Below are 14,715 nucleotides of genomic sequence, written 5' to 3' on the forward strand. Positions count from 1 at the left end.
CATAGAGCTTTCATCTAAAATCTCTCTTCCAAAGGCAGGAATATGCTTTTCCTTATGAGGTATCTGTGTTCAGAATACGGGTCTGATATGGAATATTGTGAGGCCTGGTCAATACCAGCACAACATGAGCCAGTAGTAGCAGGAGATACCAGTTTTCATTTCTCATGGCAGGAGCTGTGCAAACACTGCCATTTCCTTGCTGTGACTGCCATCCAGAGAGGCCAGTGTGGCTCCCGGCATCCCCCCTTTTTTTTTTTTTTTTGCATTACATCTTCTTCCTACCATTAGATTCTGTGACATACATGCACTGCATGGACTGATAAGTGCTGGTCAACGTATAACAAAAATGAAAAAACAGAAAAACTTATCAGCTTCTCAAACCTTATTAGCATGAAACTCATGTAATATGTTTTGGTCATGGCAACTTACTGCTTTCACAAGAGTTCGTTGAAATGGATATAGATTTATTGGGCATATGTTTATGTGGTTAGAGGAGAAAAAAACAATTCTATGCACTGGCCTTTTTTTTTTTTTTTTATGTCATGATGGTATTAGGGGGAGTGTGGTGGGGGTATGGAGAGCATCAGTCTCTTGTCCTTGACTCTGGAGTAGCAGCACCATAACTTTAAAAGGCAGGACCACAGGGTGGACCCCCAAAGGGATGCTGTTGTTAGTCGTGGGCCTGTCCTGCTCACCTTATCCAGCCTGGCAAGGGTAAGTATACTTATCAGACAAAATAGACTTTAAGTATAAAACTCTCTAGAGACAAAGAAGGTCACTTTGTAATAAAGTGGGAATTCAATAGGACAATATAATAATTATAAATATATAGGTACCCAACTTCACAGCAGCTAAATATATAAAGCAAATATCAACAGATCTAAAAGCAGAAATTGATAGCAGTACAATAAGAGTAGAGGACATTAGTGCCCCACTTATAATAAAACAGCCAGACAGAAAACCAATCAACTGATTTGAGATCACTATAGACTAAACAGACATAAAAGACATATATAGTAGTTACCCTCCAAGAGTAGAAGAGCATGCATTCTTCCTAAGTGCACATTAAAACATTCTCCCAGAGAGATTACATACGAGTTCACAAAATAAGGGTTAATGAATTTAAGACCCCAAATAGCTGAAATAATCCTGAGAAAGAAGAAGAAAGCTGGAGCTGTCACAATTCATGATTTCAAAATATACTGCAAAGCTATCATGATAAAAAAGTACGGCACTAGCATAAAAATAGACATATAGACCAAAGAAACAGAATAGAGAACCTAGAAATAAATCCATACACCTAGGATCAACTGATCTTTGACAAGGGTGCCAAGAACACATGATGGGGAAAAGAGTCTCTTCAATAAACGGTGCTAAGAAAGGAGGATATAAACATGCAAAAGAATGAAATGATCTCATACCATATTAAAAAAAATCTCAAAATGGATTAAGACTTAAATGTAAGGTCTGAAACTGTAAAACTAATAGAAGAAAGCATAGAGAAAAAGTTCTTGACATTAGGCTGGGCAATTATTTTTTGGATATGTCAGCAAAAGCAAAAGTAGACATGTGAGGTTACATCAAACAAAAAGCTTCTACAAAACAAAAGAAACAATCAACATAGTGAAAAGGCAACCTGCAGAGTGTTTGAAAATATTTTCAAACCATATATCTGAGAAGGATTAATATCCAAAATATATAAGTAATTCAAGCAAATCAATAGCAAAACAAAACACTTTGATTAAAAAGTGTGCATTGTTGGGATAAGCACTGGGTGTTATATGGAAACCAACTTGACAACAAACTATGAAAGAAAAAAAAAGTGGGCAAAAGACCTGAATTTCTGCAAAGAAGACATACATACAAATGGCCAACAGGTATAAAAGAGTGCTCAACTTCACCAATCATTAGGGACATGCAAATCAAAAACACAATGAGATATGGACTCACACTTGAAAATGGCTTTCATCAGAAAGACAAAAGATGGGGCGCCTGGGTGGCTTAGTCGGTTAAGCGTCCGACTTTCGCTTAGGTCATGATCTCACGGTTCGTGGGTTCGAGCCCCGCGTCGGGCTCTGTGCTGACTGCCAGCTCAGAGCCTGGAGCCTGTTTCAGTCTGACTCCCTCTCTCTCTGACCCTCCCCTGCTCACGCTGTCTCTCTCTCTCTCTCCTAGAAATAAAAATATTAAAAAAAAAAAAAGGCAAAAGATAACAAATGTTGGTGAGGATGTGGAGAAAATGGAACCCTTGTGCACTGTTTGTAGAAATGTAAATTGGTACAGCCACTATGGAGAACGGTATGGAAGTTCCTCAAAATATTACAAATATAACCACCTTATGATCTAGCAATATCACTTTGCAATATATATCCAAAGGAAATTAAATTGTGGGTATATTGAGATACATTTACTCCCATATTCATTGCTGCATTATTCACAGTAGCCAAGATATGGAAACAAAGGCGCCCGGATGGCTCGGTTGCTTAATTGTCTGACTCTTGTTTTTGGCTGAGGTCATGATCTCTCAGTTGGGGCGTTCGAGCCCTGTGTCAGGCTCTGAGCTGACAGTGTGGAGCCTGTTTGGGATTCTCTCTGTCTTTCCGCCCCTCTCCTACTCACGTACTGTCTTTCTCTCTCTCTCAAAAACAATAAATAAACTTAAAAAAAGATATGAAAACAAATTACATGTTTACCCACAAATGAATAAGGATAATGTAGGACACACACAGAAATATTATTTAGCCATAAGAAAGAAGAAAATCCTGCCTTTTGCAACAACATGGATGAACCTGGAGAATGTTATGCTAAGTGAAATAAGCCAGATTCAGGGCTGCCTGGGTGGCTCAGTCGGTTAAGCATTCGACTTTAGCTCATGTTGGAGGCCGGCTCTGGCAGGTCCAGGGGTCCCTGAAGGATGGATGGTGTCAGCGAGAGAGAGAGTGAGAGAGCCCCGTGATTCTTTCTCATCACCAGGCAGGCACTCTGTCCTGTCAGTTTTGGTGTCTTTATTTAAAGGTTCAGCAACAACATGAAGTCAGAGAAAGGAATTTCTTACAATGAGAGGCCTTTTGTGGTATCAATTGCAGAACTATCCCGACCAAGGAAATAACGGGATGTTCTTAGTGAAAAACAGGATAACATATAGGTTAAATTGTATATAGATAAGCTAGGAGTCATTCTGTCTGGCTCTCAAGAGGATGAATGTTTCTGAATTGGTTTGTTTGTGGAAACTACCATGGGGGCCCTAAATGTGTCAGTCTTTGCGCCTGGGTTTATGTTTTAGCTACTCTTATCTATCCTCATCCCAGCTGCCAGTGTGAGAGAGGGTGTTTGTGGAATGTAGGCCTTGAGGAAGGGACTGCTATGCTTCACCAATTAGCAAAGATATATATAGTAACTATGTTCTGCCCTTATCTGTACCTTAACTTTAAATTAGGCTCTTTGTCTCCGGGGCAGGCTCAATTGTAACTCTTGTGTTCTTAACCCCCTTCATTATCTAAGTCTTGGATCTGCAAGGCCCAGAGGAAGAGCCTTTTGACAATCATCCACAGAGCTTTCATCTAAAGTCTCTTTTGTAAAGGCAGGAATATGCTTTTCCTTATGAGGTATCTGTGTTCAGAATATGGGTCTGATATGGAATATTGTGAGGCCTGGTCAATACCAGCAGGCTCATTTCCAACATGAGCCAGTAGTAGCAAAAAGAGATACAAGTATTCAATTCTCATGGCAGAAACTGTGCAAACAAAGAAATTTCCTTGCTGTGACTGCCATCCAGAGAGGCCGGTGTGGCTCCCAGCAAGCTCAGGTCATGATCTCCCAGTTCGTGGGTTCGAGTCCCACATCGAGCTCTGTGCTGACAGCTAGCTCAGAGCCTGGAGCCTGCTTCAGATTCTGTGTCTCCCTCTCTCTCTGACCCTCCCCTGCTCACGCTCTCTCAGAAATAAATTTTTAAATAATTAAAAAAAAGAAATAAGCCAGATGCAGACAAACAAGTAATGCATGATTTCACTTTCATACTGAATCTAAAATAAACTCCTAAAAGCAGAGAGTGTTAGCAGTGCTGACTGTCAGAGGCTGCGGAGGAGGAAGAATGTCCAGGAGATCTAATGTACAACACTGTGAATACAGTTAACAATAGCATATTGTATATTTGAAATCTGAGGCACCTGGGTGTCTCAGTCAGTTAAGCATCCAATTTTGGCTTGGCTCATGATCTCCTGATTCATGAATTCAAGCCCCACATCGGGCAATGTGCTGATAGCTCAGAGCCTGGAGCCTGCTTCAGATTCTGTGTCTCTCTCTCTCTCTGCCCCTCCCCCACCTGTGCTCTGTCTCTCAAAAATGAATGTCAAAAAAATTTTAATATTGTATTGTGTATTTCAAATATGCTAAGAGGGTAGATCTTAAGTGTTTTCAACACACATAAGAAAAGAAGATGGTAACTGTGTGAGGTGCTGGATGTTAATTAGCTTGACTGTGAGGCTTGTTTTACAGTATAAATGCATATCAAATCACCAAGTCATACACCTTAAACATAAAATTTTAAGTTGCCAACTATACTCCACGAAGCTAGGGAAATAAGAGTAATGAATTTCGAAAGACTGAGGAGAAAAATTAAAATCTGTACATAAATGTTTATAGTAACATTATTCATAACAAAAAACTATAAACAAACCAAATGTTCAATTGATGAATCAATAAAGTATAACCACACAATTATTTGCAAGAAAAAGAAACAAAGTACCCAGTATATGCCATAATATGGATAACACATGAAAACAGTATGCTAAATGAAAGAAGCCAATAAAAAGGACCACATATTCTATGATTCCATGCATATCAAATGTCCACAGTCAGCAGATCTAAAGAGATAGAAAGTAGATGAGTGGTTGCTTAGGGCTGGGATGGCTGGAGTTGTTCCAGAGTCATTTGTATGTCATATGACAAAGTGGGAAGATACAGAACTTTTAAAGGTATTTGAATATCAGAATTTATCCTATTTCTGGCCATAAACTTTAGTGAACTTACTCATCATCCTTTTCATTAATGTTTATTTCTTTTAGAGAGCGAGGGAGAGGGAGAGACAGAGCAAGAAGAGGGGAGGAGCAAAGAGAAAGGGAGCACAGAATCTGAAGCAGGATCCAGGATCTGAGCTGTTAGCACTGAACCCGACATGAGGCTCAAACTCACAAACTGTGAGATCATGACCTGAGCCGAAGTCACATGCTTAACCGGCTGAGCCACCCAGGTGCCCCATCATCTTTGTTTTATCATCTGAAAATGTCACCTTGCTCCTGCATTTAAGTGGAGATTGTCTGCCAGTGATTCACACTGCAGCAAACGAACAAAATAAAACAAGCAATTATCTTCAGACTTAGACCATGTTCCTATTTTCTTGCTCACATTTTTTATTTCCCAGTTTCATACTTCAGCTTCTGACACCAATCTTAGTTTACCCTAGTTGTACTAATCCATTTAATTCCAATTCATTGATGGGCAATCTTAACCTACATCAGTCAATACTTATTCAGAAAAGATTTACCTCAAAGATGAAATTTGAGCACAACTTTTGAAGTAATTAATATGAAAAAGCTGATTTCATTGGCAAAGAAATAATGGGAATTTCATTACTGGGAAAACAGACTAATTATACTTTTAATTGCAATAGTTTGAGGATCCAGCACACGGTCTGGCATAAATTGAGAACTTAACAAATGTGTAGTAAGTAGAAGGATAAATAACCAAATGGATTTAAACAAAGACCTATTATCAGGCCATAAGTGAGGGATGATATCTAATCTGTAATTGGCGTACTGGGAAATTTTGGTGATGACAAAAGAAAAGCTATGTTAAATCAGAATGATAAAATAACAATGTGGTATGGTGAGGAGTTTGGTATTCATGTTGTGTATTTGAAAATGGATGTATATTTGGGGTGCCTGGGTGGGTCAGTCAGTTAAGCGTCCGACTTCAACTCAGGACATGATCTCATGGTTCGTGGGTTCGAGCCCCGCATCGGGCTCTGTGCTGACAGCTAGCTCAGAGCCTAGAGCCTACTTCAGACTCTGTGTCTCCCTCTCTCTCTCTCTCTGAAATAAATAAAAAACACTAAAAAACATTTAAAAAACCCAAAATGGTTGTATATCATAAGCACGAGGAGAAACTGAACTGAATGGTATAAAATTTCAGGAAGAATGTAAGCTTCAACAATGTAGGTATGATCCACAAATTTCTAAAAAAAAAATTTAATGTTTATTTATTTATTATGAGAGAGAAAGAGAGAGGAGCAGAGAGAGAGGGAGAGCCCAAGAAAGCTCTGCACTGTTAGCGAAGAGATGTGGGGCTTAATCTCCTGAATCATGAGATCATGACCTGAGCCAAAATCGAGTCAGGCGTCTAACCGACTGAGCCACCCAGGTGCCCCATGATCCACAATTTTTAATGATTAAGATCAGTGATAAGAATATGATAAGGTATTTGATGGTTAAAAATTCTTTATTAACTTTTGAGAGGGCAGCTTCACAAATTCATGGAGACAAAGCAAAAAAAGATAGATAGATAGATAGACAGATAGATAGATAAAATTTCCTCTTCTGGCCAAGATAGAGGAAAAGGGTCTAGATTTACCTGTTGAAACAACAACAAAAAAAGATGGGGGAAGGGGTGGAAATATAAGACAATAGTTTGTAAGACACTGGACATTAGGCAGTAGAGATCCGTCTCTGAGAGATGGAAAACAAATGAGATGAGCCCTATGGTTGCCCCAGATTACTTAATAGATTTCTAGGCCATGGCTCAGGGAGGGGGAATCTAGGCAGAGACCAACATTCACTCTAAATTTAGGAGAGTAAGCTAAGAGACATTGGAGAACAAAATGGGTAGACTTCTCAAGACTAGAAAGTAAAATTTTATGGAGAGAGAGAACTTCAGAAACTTTCAGACCCCAACCTCACCTCCATCCTAATTGTTCAACTGATTACTGATCTGCTCATACTTTTGAGGAAGTTATCTAAGGCCAGGAAATGAAGTACCTAAACAGATTACAAGTAATAATGCCTGGCAGGTATCCCAGGCCTAGTATAGTGACTGTTCCTGGCAGCGAGACTGTAAAGCCTCAATATTCACAGGCAGTAGTTGTGGACCTGAAAACTTGGGAATAATTTGCCATAGATTGAACACTGCTCCGTTTCTGCCTATTAAATCTTAAAAGGAGCCCAAAAGGATCAGACCATTTCTAAGCAATTTAACAGCAGATAAAAAACAAGCTTCAAAAATATTTATATAATTATAAAACTATCCAGCACCCACCTGGGTAAATTTTACTATTTTTGGCATCCAGCAATTACTAGGGTGGAAGAGGCAGTAACATGCTTCTATATTTAAGAGACAAACCAATCAATCAAAACCAACCCAGAATTGATACACATGTTAAAATTATTAGGAAAAGACATTAAAACAGTTTTAATGTCTGTATTCCTAATTTTCAAAACATTAAGTAGAGACATGTAAACACAAACTCAATCAAACTTCTAGAGATGAGAATTTCAAAGTGTAAGATGAAAATTATGTTGTAAGGCATTCATGACAGATCAGATATTGCAGAAAAAAAGATTACTGTACTTGAAGAACTAGTGAGAGAAATGACCTGAAATGCATCACAAAGGAAAAAAGAAACCTTCAAATGAGCACAGTATCAGTGAGTTGTATGAAACTTCAAGTAATATAATATGTGGATAATTGGAATCTACAAAGAAGAGAAGAAAAAAGCAAGGTAGAAAACATATCTGAAGATATTATGGCAATTTTCCCCCAAATTTCATGGAAACTATAAACACACAAATTCAGGATGTTCAACAAGCCACGAGCATAAGAAATACAAAAAATGACACCATGGCACCTAATAATCAATTTTCTCAAAAACAATGATAAAGAAGACATCTTAAAAGTAGCCAGAGGGGAAAAAGACACATTATGTACAAACTGAAATCAGAGTGACTTTATACCTCTCGTCCAAAACAATGCAAATGAGAAAGGAATGGAGCCATCGTTTTCTAAAGTACTGAAAGAAAAACCTACTATGATCCCAGAATTCTATACACAGAGGATATATCTTTAAAAATGTCTCTGAAATGGGGCACCTGGATGGGTCAGTCGATTAAGCATCCAACTCTTGATGTTGGCTCAGGTAATCTTGTGGTCATGAGATGGAGCCTTATGTTTGGGATTCTCTCTCCTTCTCTCTCTGACCCTGCCCCCCTCCTCTCAAAATAAGTAAATAAATAAACATTTAAAAAAATCTTTAAAAAAAAAAAAAACAAGGCAAAATAAGAACAAAATTCAAGTATGTAAGAAAGGAACAATTTCAACATCAGGAGACATATGGTACAGTATATTTTTCTTTTCCTTGAAGGAAAATGATACAATAGATATATTGATCTAAACCAAGGAGTAAAGAACAATGAAGCTGATCATTACATGGGTAAATACTTTTTAAATGTTTATTTATTTTGAGAGAGAAAGAGAGAGAGCAAGTGAGCATGAGAGAGGGGCGGGGAGGGGGGGGCAGAGAGAGAGAATCCCAAGCAGGCTCTATGCTGCCATGCAGAGCCCGATGCAGGGCTTATCTCCTGAACCATGAGACCATGACCCGAGCCAAAACCAAGAGTCAGATGCTTAACTGAGCCACCCAGGTGCCCTGGTAAATGTTTTTATGTTAAACTCTATTTAAGAGTGATATAGTCTTTAAGCCAAAGTAATTCAAAAAGTAGTGTGGAGGTTATAAAATATATAAAAGTTAATGAACGTCCACATGCTACAGGCTAACTATGTCTCCCTCAAACTTGTATGTTGAAACTTAATCTCCAGTATAATGATATTTAGGCATAAGGCCTTTGGGAGATGATTAAGTCGTGAGAGTGGAGCCCCCTTGAATAGGATTAATGCCCTTATAAAAGAGGCTTTAGAGAGATTCTTAAGCCTTTATGCCATGTGAGGACACAGGAAAAGATGGGTGTCTATGAACCAGGAAGTTGATTCTCACCAGATACCGAATCTGCCTGTACCTGAACTTGGAGTTCCCAGCCTCCAGAACTGTGAGAAATAGACTTCTGTTGTGTATAAGCCACCCAGTGCAGGATGTTCTTTTATGGCAACCTGAAAGGACTAAGAAATTGGTACCAGAAGTAAGTTGCTGCTGTAACAAATACCTACAAATGTGGAAGTGGCTTTGGAATTGGGTAATGAATAGAGGCTGGAAGAGTTTTGAGGTGCATGCTGCAAAAAGCATTGTAGATTGCCATGAACAGACCATTAAGGGTGACACAACAACAGACCAAAGTTGGGAGAAGAAACCAATCAAAGAGAAAACAAAAAATAATGGGACAAATCAATGAAACTAAAATCTTTATTTAAGAAGATCAATAAATTGTGTTATTCTGTATCTGGTCTGATTAGGAAGAAAAGGAAAAAAGAAGATATGAACTACAAAAATCAACAATGGAAGAGGTGACATTACCATAGATTCCATAGATATTTAAAGGACAATAAGGAAATAGTATGGATACTTTATGGCAATAATTTTGATAATATAAATAAAACGAACATATTACTTGAAATATACAAACTAACCAAAACTCATTCAAGAAAAATTAGATAATCGAAATATCTCTATAGCTATTAGAGAAACAATTTGCAGATTAAAAAAACAGAAAACAAAAACCTTCCCCCAAAGAAAATTTCAAGCCTAGATGGCTTCACTAATGACTTCTACAAAATATTTAAGAAAAGACACAACACCAATCGTATAGTTTCAGAAAGTGGAGGCCATGGAATACTTCCCAAATCATTCTATGATGTCAGCATAACCCTGATAACAAAGCTAAACAAACGCATTAAAGGAAAAGAAACACCAGATAAACCCCATAAACAGAGATGCAGATACATGTTTGTAATGTTTTATCAAATTTAATCTAACAACAAATACAAAGGACAGGTGGGGTTTATCTCAGGAATTCAAAGTATTTTTGCCACACAGAAATTACTGTTATTTATTATTTTAGCAAACTTTATTTTTTTTAATGTTTTATTTATTTCTGAGAGAGAGGGAGAGACAACGTGAGCAGGGGAGGGTCAGAGAGAGAGGGAGAGAAAGAATCCGAAACAGCCTCCAGGCTCTGAGCTAGCTGTCAGCACAGAGCCTGATGCGGGGCTCGAACCCACAAACCGTGAGATCACAACCTGAGCCAAAGTCGGACGCTTAACCAACTGAGCCAGCCAGGCACCCCAGCAAACTTTACTTTAGAAAGTAAAAGTTGTATGAATATCTCAGTGGGTGCAGAAAAGGCATCTGACACAATCCATGTATCTGAAACAAAGTATTTGTCACTAGGCCTCAGAACTCTAGGAATAAAAAGAACTTAAACTGAAAAACAGTATGTATAAAAAAACCTAAAGCTAGCATCACACTTAATGGCGTTCCCCCTAAGATCAGAAATAATACAAAAATTTGGGCACCTGGTGGCTCAGTTGATTAAGTGGTCAACTTTGGTTCAGGACATGATCTCAGAGCTTGTGAGTTCAAGCCCTGTGTCAGGCTCTGTGTTGACAGCTCAGAGCCTGAAGCCTGCTTTGGTTTCTGTCTATCCCTCTCTCTCTACCCCTCCCCTGATCATGCTCTCTCTCTATCTTTTAAAAATGAATAAATATTAAAAAAATTAAAAAAAATAATACAAAAATTTCTGCTCTTATCACTTCTAATCAACATAAGTAGGTTCTAGCCAGTGCAATAAGGCCAGGAAAAAGGTTTTTCCGATTGGAAAGGAAGAAGTGAAACTATATTTATTAAGAGATGACATGATTCTCCATATAGAAAATTCAATGGACTTCACAAAAAAAAATAAAAAAGATACTAAATGGGATGCCCAGGTGGCTCTGTGGGGTTAAGCATTCAAGTTTTGGTTTCAGAAGCTCAGGTCATGATCTCATGGTTCATGAGTTTGAGTCCCACACTGGGCTCTGCACAGACAGTGCAGAGTGTGCTTAGGATTATCCCTCTTTTCCTCTTTCTCTGCCCCTCCTGCATGTTCTCTCTCTTTCTTAAGATAAATAAATAAACTTTAAAAAAGCTATAAAATTGATGTCAGTTTACAAAGGTTGCGTGATATAAGATTAATACACAAAAATAAATTATTTTTGTATATATTAACAATGAACATGGTGACTAAAAATTACAATACTAGTTACAGTAGTATCAAAAAAACAAAATATTAAGGAAAACCTAGAGAAAAAAAGATGTGAAAGAACTATGCATTAACAACTACAAAATATTGCTGAGATAAATGAAAGAACAAATGTAAATGGAGAGTTGGACTTTTTTCATGGGTAAGAAAACTCAATATTAGATGTCAAAATTGATTTATTGATCCCACCAAATCCTAATCCAAATCCCAACAGGCTTTTTTATAGACCCTGACAAACCGATTCTAAAATTCCTATAGAAATTCAAAGGACCTAGAGGAGTCAAAACAACTTTGTAAAAGAAGAAAAGAACTTGAAAGACGAATACAACCTTATTTTTAGACTTATAAAATACAAAGTAATCAACACAGTGTGGAATTGGTATACAGAGAAAGCAGTGAAACAGAAAAGTATCCAGAAATGAACCCTCAGAAATATGGACAACTTACACCTACCAAATTATAAAGGTAATTCAGTGGAGAAAAGATATTCTTTCAAAAAAAAAAATTCTGGTTGCTCAATCAGTTAAGCATCCAACTCTTGCTCTTAGTTCAGGTCATGATCTCACAGTTTGTCGGTTTGAGCCCTGTGTTGACTCTACACTGATGACATGGAGCTTCTTGGAATTTTCTCTCTCTCTCTCTCTCTCTCCTTCTCTCTCTCTCTCTATCCCAAACTTGCTCAGGCAAATGCGTGTGCGCGAGCTCTCTCTCTCTCCCAAAGTAAATAAACTTTAAAAAAAAGATTCTTAAAAAAAATTCTGGAACCATGGGATATCCACAGGCAAAAAAATAAAATAAAAAAAATAAAAACTTTGATCCATATTTTGCATCACCTAAAAAATTAAATTTAAATAGAGGACAGATCTAAATGTAAAAACTAAGATTACAAAATTTAGCAGAATGAAAAACACCTTTATGACCTTTGTGTAGGGAAAGCTTTCTTAGATATAACACAAAAAGAACAATCCATAAAAAAAACTGATAAGAGGACTTCATCAAATATCAAAACTCTGCTCTTTGAAAAACAGTGTTAAGACCATGAAAACATAAGCCATAAACAGAAAAAACTGAGAGAAAAATTTACAAATCATATATTTGATAAAGGACTTACATTCAGAATAAACAAAGAACTCAGAACTCAATGATATAAAGCAATACAATTTTAAGACGTATAAAAAATTTGAACCAACACTTCACCACAGGAGAGAGAAATAGCAAATAAGCACATGAACGGATAGTCATTAGGGAAATGCAAATTAAAAGTACAGTGAGATATCACTACACACATATCAGAGTAGCCAAAATTAACATGGCTAATCATGGCAAGTATTGGGCAGTATGTGGACGAAGAGCAATTCTCACTACTAGAAGGAATATTAAATAGTACATCCCCTTGGAGAAACTTTGGCGGTTTCCTAAAATGTTAAACAAACACTTATCATATGCCTCTGCTATTTCTTTTTCTGCTAATGTTTACCCAAGAGAAATGAAATGATGTACAAAGACATGAACACAAATATTTGTGGCAGCTTTATTTGTAACAGCCTCAAATTAGAATTAACCCAAAGGTCCATTAAAAGGTGAATGGATAAATAAAATGTGGAGTACGCCCATATAACAGAATAGTACCCTTAAACAGAAAGGAATGAACTTTCGGCACCCACTCTAGGAGAAAGCTGGCTGCCAAGAGGCAAATGCGTGGACCCCCTCCCCCCCCCCCAGCCCCGGGAAGAATCTGGGGGCCTGACTACAGAGGTCGCCTAGCAACCGGAAAACAAATCACTGAAGCTGATGGTCGCCCAGGGGCTAGAGGTACCATGGAGAACAAGAAGTGGCTGTTAGCCCCAGGGCCGCTGGAACCAATGCCCCTGGGCATGACCTGCAAGCCCTGGTACAAAGACAAATTACCTTCCAAGTGTTTTGCAAAGCACAAGAACAACGTTTTGAAGTTTCCCACCTCCTTGGACAGCCGGAGGTGGATATTTGTGAAAGAGGGGCTGGACGACTTCAGGAGGGGGTGTCCACCTTGTGAAGATCTGATTACTCGCAGCCCTAAGGAGGGCTTTCTCCCCATCATTGCTCACAGAGTTCCCCAGCCTGCCCCAACAAAGAGTCATAAAAAGCTGACCAAGGAAGCAGACCCATTTTCTACACTCTCACCAGCCCAGCTAGCAAGGAAGGCATTCATGGAGGACACTGAAGCCCACCTGACTGAGCATCCCTTGGCTTTCTATCCAAGTCTAGAGAAAAATCTACCTGCAGACCTCTTACTAAAGGTTCTGAAAGTGCTGGATCCTGACAGGAAACTGGAGGCCACTTGGGCTTCTTGTGAGAACACGGAGAAAAAAAAGAAGTCTCCCACAAAGCTTAGTAAGAAACGTCCTGTCAAAGTTGAATTTCCCAAGAAGACTCCTGGGTCATATCCAGACAAAGTGCCTCTTGAAGAAAAGAGCTCAAGCACAAATGATTTGCTCGAAATTCCTCCTATTCATAGACAAATACCAAGAGGAGTTCGTAAATTCTGCAAGTGGGTTGCTACTTTCGGAGACATGGGCATTGATGAAGAGTTCATCATGAAACTGTTTGACATTGGCTATGAGTGCAAACTATCCCGTGAAATGGTCTGCCTGAAGAAATTAAACCAGGTTCCTATGGATCTAAAGAACAGGAAGGGGCTAGATGAGATGGAGGGCATAAGATTCTCCTTACAGGGGAAAGACTGGGAGAAGAAACTCCAGCCACCGCAGAGCCCTTATAAACCCAACTGGGTGAAAATAAGGTATGGAGCATGGTACCTGAAGCCCAAGTTGTGGAAAAAGCTAATAAATGATGAACCTTTGATTGACCCCAAGGTCTTACTTGAAGCTCAAGATGGGAGTCTGAATGTTCCTGAAAAGGATATTATTGAAGACCTTTATGGAACAATTGCCTTTAAAGATTTCATTCAACTCAAGGGCTACAGGATGCCAGGCTTTCTTGAAAGGTTGTTTACCAGGAAGGGATGGAGCTATGATTCTGTTAAGACTCCTATACACCGAGTAATGAAAATGCACCCAAATATAGAAGAAGACCCACAGGAAGATGTTTAAACATTTTTCTATTTACTACTTACTTGGTGATTTCTCTTGTATTTTAACATCAAGTAGAATTCATGATGAGTGTTCCACTGTGCATGTACAATTTTGATTCCACAACGTGTGTCGATTTATCACTTAATGTCTATAAAGATTCCTCAATGACCTTCTGCTTGGCATCAATATTTTATTAACTATAAAATCAATATTGATATATACTCTTTTTTTTTAAATTTTTTTTTTTAATGTTTTATTTATTTCTAGGAGAGATAGGGAGAGACAGCGTGAGCAGGGGAGGGTCAGAGAGAGAGGGAGTCACAGACTGAAACAGGCTCCAGGCTCTGAGCTGGCAGTCAGCACAGAGCCCGACGCGGGGCACGAACCCACGAACCGCGAGATCATGA

The 14,715-nt window shown here is 38.5% G+C and overlaps 1 protein-coding gene across 1 annotated transcript; it reads left to right on the forward strand.

The window, feature by feature from the left end:
- The first annotated feature begins 13,035 nt into the window (after nt 1-13,035).
- LOC120248205 (protein FAM47E-like) lies at nt 13,036-14,478 on the forward strand. The gene has a single exon (XM_039256463.1). The coding sequence runs from the start codon at nt 13,055-13,057 to the stop codon at nt 14,324-14,326; it is 1,272 nt and encodes a 423-aa protein (XP_039112394.1). The 5' UTR covers nt 13,036-13,054; the 3' UTR covers nt 14,327-14,478.
- Nucleotides 14,479-14,715: the final 237 nt, after the last annotated feature.

Source organism: Hyaena hyaena, unplaced genomic scaffold (genome assembly GCF_003009895.1).
Source record: "Hyaena hyaena isolate Hyena2069 unplaced genomic scaffold, ASM300989v1 scaffold_12, whole genome shotgun sequence".
NCBI lineage: Eukaryota > Metazoa > Chordata > Mammalia > Carnivora > Hyaenidae > Hyaena > Hyaena hyaena.